Here is a 5063-nt window from a genome sequence, read left to right as displayed (position 1 = left end):
ATGGTTCAAGTAACATTTTCTTGGTTAACATTGTTTCTTTGTTAAGAAAATTCTATTCCCAGTGCACCACATGAAGTTGTCAACATAATGTAAATAACAATCTTGTTAAATATTTTTGCAGAAAAGATGCATGAACTGCAACTAATTGTACAAACTTGTCTTATCTTGTGTATCTTGTACAAACGTACCGAAATAATACAAGGAAAATGCTTTAAAAAAATTCAAAGTCAAGGTAATTCAAATTCAGAATGACTGAAGGTATAACACCAGTAGACTATTAATTACTATAAATGTTCTGTAATGAATAGCAGCTGTCAGCCTGTCACAATGATGCAAACATGAAATATCAGACATACAGTAGTAGTTACAGGTTTTTTATTCGCTTGCGCTGCTTTTCCATAGTTTTTTCTGTGTAAACATGGACGCGTTTGACTGCTGCGCTAGCATCTCTTGCAGCGTCTCATGCATGAAACAGCTTTCATAAACACGCCGCTCAAGTTAAAAGAAGCTCACTCTCATCTTCTTGCATGTTTTTACTATTCCACTGCCCGCGTCGCATCTTTATCAACACAAAAGCGGAAGACCCTACTCAATGCATGTTTTATTGGACTGTCCCGCTTTTAATGTATGTAGAAAACTCTTTTATGAAATGAACTCACTTGAGTTATTTAGTATAATTTTGCCAGAAAAGTTTTAGAATTTTGATCACACGTTAATGTAAAAAATCTTGTGTAATATAACTTGTGTTTGTTTGCTTGCTGGTTTTTATTGTATTTGTTATACTTGAATTGTTTTTGCAATGAAAATAGCCTAAGATGCTGACATGGCATTAAATAAAAAATATACTACTACTACTCAGCACAACACAAAACAAAAGTGCATTCTGTTATCACCGGCATTTTGTAAAAGTGTCTAATTTGTGTCACGATTAAAATCGCGATTCCTCGATTTCTAAAAAATAAAACTCGAATTAATGGATAAAATCGGAAACATCGCACAGCCTTTATTGGAATGCTTGGGAAAGATCACGTAACATTAGAACCGCCTTCTGTCTGTGCCGCCTTCATTTACTTACTAGTTTTCATCACTTTCGCTTTAATTCTTGGGGACGGACTCATTTGCTAGCCGACCATCGGCTTTACCATGCGAAAGCCCATTTCTCTGACTCTGTCCTGTGCAGTTTTGGTAACTGGTAAAGCGAGTTACGTAATCAGATTACTTTTTTCAAGTAACTAGTAAAGTAACTCATTACTTTTTAATTTACAAGAAAATATCTGAGTTACTTTTTCAAATAAGTAACTCCAGTTACTTTGTTTCCCATTTATTGATTGAAAGCTCTCCTGTCCCCATGTTGAGAGAAATCGGGAGTAAGATGTTACTTTAGTTCTAGAATAAATGTGAACATGCTTTAATTCATCTCACTCACTCACAAAACAAAACAGATTTAGTTTTCTTCAAAATTAATAAAAACAGTTAAAAGCAACTCAGAATATGTCACAAAGCTGCAATAATTAAATGTTAAATAATACAAATATCCTTTATGTATTCAATCCCATTTTATTAACCAATTTGCTGCTGACCTTCGATGATCCAATTCAACCGTACTAAGCAAAAATTACACATGATAAACTAACATTTCTTCTTCTTTTTTATTGCAGAAGAGTGTTGAACTTTCTTCTTCTGTGTATACTGTACAGACGTGATTTACATTTCCTTCAGCCTGAGGCTTTTGGTGTGAAAGGGCTTTTATATTTGCCAAAAGTAGAACTTTTTATATTAAAAGCAAACAAGCAAGCCCTGCCCAGATTTAAAAACTAACGCAAAAGTAACGTAACGCATTACTTTCAATAAAAAGTAACTAAGTAACGTGATTAGTTACTTTTTTAGGAAGTAACGCAATATTGTAATTAGGCCTGGGCGATAAAACAGTATCGATATTTATCGACGGTACACCTTCTTCGATATCGATAGAAAAATGTTCGATATAGCGCTGGATATAGGCACGTAGTATGAGTGACGCAGACAGCACACACAAACACATACTGTAATGAGTGCTGTGCCTGCCTGTGATGAGGAGATTGTGAATAAAGAATGAATATTAGTCGAATGTAAAATAAACATTTGCATTTAAATGTTACGTGTGCGTCACGGAGCGTCATCAGTGGCGCGTGAGATGCTGTGATGATGATGACGTTGTTGCATTTTAATGTTTTGTTAGTCTAGCCCACGAGACTCGCCGCTGCTGCATTATTCATTCAAAATATTAGAGCAATATAGAAGCTCAATGCGGAGAAGATCTTGGGTTAGGTTAAAACCGAAACCAAGCCATTCACACAGAACGCATATTCAGCACATTTTCTAGACGGACAAATACGACTGCTGCACTCGTGTCTCACACAAGAGATGTATAGAAAGCCATGCAAAGTTAAAACGGTTAAAACTTGTAGAAAACACGTCACGAATTTGTGGAGGTTTATTCCTTTTCACTGCGTCTTGTATGTTTTTAAATGCAGTCTGTGTGAATGGCGCTTCGGCTCTTTGTATTAAGCAATGCATAAATACATGATGCTGTTTTGTTCATAATTGTTTATGCAATTTACGAAATTATATTTGATTTATATGAGTTAATGTAGACGTAATGCACGTTTTTATAGAGTTACTTCCTTGCGTTGACAATTTTGCTCATTGCGCCCTGCTGTGGCCTCGGGAGACAATTAGACCTATACAATAAAGACATGCATATAAAACATTAGAAATGAGATATTTTTTTTTATTGTGTTTGATTGTTAAAACAACAAATATTTGTTGTTTGTCTCAATAAATTGTATTAATTATAAATACAGTGGTTACATTTAAACTTTTTTTCTGTTGCTTATAAAAAATGTCAATAATTATCAATACCGAACGATATGAAACATTATATCGTTGATACATTTTTTTAGCTATATCGACCAGCCCTAATTGTGTAATGCATTACTTTTAAAAGTAAGTTTCCCCAACACTGGTCCTGTGTGTGCAGCGAATCCTCTGGAGTTCCTGAGGAACCAGCCGCAGTTCCTGCAGATGAGACAGATCATCCAGCAGAACCCATCTCTCTTACCAGCTCTACTACAGCAGATCGGCAGAGAGAACCCACAGCTCCTGCAGGTACCTTTTTACATTGGTGATAGGGGTGTGCGATATTGACAAAAAAATTATATCTCAATATTTTCTGGGATTGTATCGATTGGATTATATTTTGCTGAGTGTGTTATTGTGCTGGTATCTTAAGGACTGCCGTGGACAGCAGACTCCTGAAGTGTTTGATATTCTTCATATTCAGTGTGGTGGTCTGATAATAGCTATTGCGATACTATCAAATGTGCATTTCTAAGAGACAAAAGTCATATTATTAAGTATTATTAATATTATCAGGCAACACAAACCTGTTTCTTGATTTGAAACAATATCACTCATTAGAACATGCAGAAACTAAGAAATACATTTTTCTATTAAGATATTTATTTTAAGGAAAATTAAGGAACAGCTTTCACTTTGGAGCAAAAATCTGGCTTTAAACTTGAAAGAAATAAAGATTTGACATTCATCGTGATGATTATCAATATCGACTGATATGAAAAAAAGTGTTCATTTTTTTGGCCGTATCGCCCAGCCCTATATTGAATGATACTTATGCCAAATTTACACTGCGAAGGTGGCACAGAAGCCCCTCTAAAGTGGCATTTAGGGGTCTTTACACAGATTGAGGTGGGTCAGAGCAGGCATAAATAAATCTGGTGTTGTCATTCATGTTCCTGTTCTATGTGTACAAGATTAAATGGTTTGCTGCTTTTATGCATTTAATACCAGAACAGACCTGCAACCCACAAGACAACTGCTGTTCTAGAGTGTGTGAAATAGCATGCTGCTATATTACAATAGATGCTGATTTTTGAAGTCAATCAATGCGGTGCTCTTGACTTCTTTTTCCAGTGTGATGCAGTGATTTCTGTTAACATCCTTCCTGTCTCTTAGCAGATCAGAAACTAATCTTTGTTTCCTGTTTCACAGCAAATCAGCAGCCATCAGGAGCAGTTCATCCAGATGCTTAATGAGCCGGTGCAGGAGGCGGGGCAAGGAGGCAGTGGGGGTGTGTCCGAGGCAGGAGGCGGGCACATGAACTACATCCAGGTCACACCTCAGGAGAAAGAAGCTATTGAGAGGGTAAAACGCTTAACACATTTTCAGTTTAAGAAGTTATTACAGGTGCCGCTATATTATTTGCCAACTCGCGGTATCAAATATAAGACTTTAAGACGTGCACAAATAAAATTAAATACTGTATGTCATATAGTGGCACATGTATAACTGCAGAACAGTAGGGGTGCTCCGATTGATCGGCTACCGATCGCTATCGGCCGATAATCGCTTTGGGATGTTTGATCGGCGGTCTCTATAAAAGCCGATCTCAAGCCGACGCGTCTGCCGTGAGAGGTTCATCTCAGTCTCTGTCCGGCGCGAGTTAAATAATTATAATGCTGAATGTGAGGTACACTTCATATTTATTCATTAAATAACTTATAAATTAATTTGAAAACTTTCTGTGAGGCATAATTTCATAAACAGCACGAGCTCTCTCTTTCTCTCAAAATACGCAAATGGCTTCAAATCACATCGCGTCTGTGTATAAGCGCTATTAGTGCAGTGTTGCATCGTCACTAAAGTTTATAAATTGCATTTCTTTTTAATTCTTGCCAGTGTTTAAACCATTCAGCTGGAGACTGAGCGCTCATGCACACTCGCAGCGCACACACATAATGCCAGGTTCACATTACTCCATTTGCAGTGTGTATTTTTTCTGGGCTCATGTTAATGGATTAAAGCATTCACACTGCACCCGGCAGTGTGTTCAGGAGCGGTGCGTATGCAGCGGTGCAGAGATCTATTTGTGCTGCGCTGCAAGCACTGAATTAAAGTAACAGCACATTGTTTGCGGTAAATATGAACATGCATTGGCACGAAAATGTAGTAATTACACCATAAATGCATATAAAGTCTACTGTGGCTGTTTCACAGTGAACACA

At 37.0% G+C, this 5063-nt stretch overlaps 1 protein-coding gene across 1 annotated transcript in view; it reads left to right on the top strand.

Moving 5' to 3' along the window:
• Nucleotides 1–5063, top strand: part of LOC107660841 (UV excision repair protein RAD23 homolog B-like) — a 29604-nt gene that overhangs the window by 22267 nt on the left and 2274 nt on the right. Inside the window, exons 8-9 of the mRNA XM_016450263.1 lie at nt 3020–3147; nt 4051–4203. Coding sequence (XP_016305749.1) covers nt 3020–3147; nt 4051–4203 — 281 coding nt within the window. The remainder of the gene's footprint in view (nt 1–3019; nt 3148–4050; nt 4204–5063) is intronic.

The sequence above is a fragment of the Sinocyclocheilus anshuiensis genome, unplaced genomic scaffold, assembly GCF_001515605.1.
Source record: "Sinocyclocheilus anshuiensis isolate Anshui unplaced genomic scaffold, SAMN03320099.WGS_v1.1 scaffold1875, whole genome shotgun sequence".
Classification (NCBI taxonomy): domain Eukaryota; kingdom Metazoa; phylum Chordata; class Actinopteri; order Cypriniformes; family Cyprinidae; genus Sinocyclocheilus; species Sinocyclocheilus anshuiensis.
This window is presented reverse-complemented; position numbering and strand designations above follow the sequence as displayed.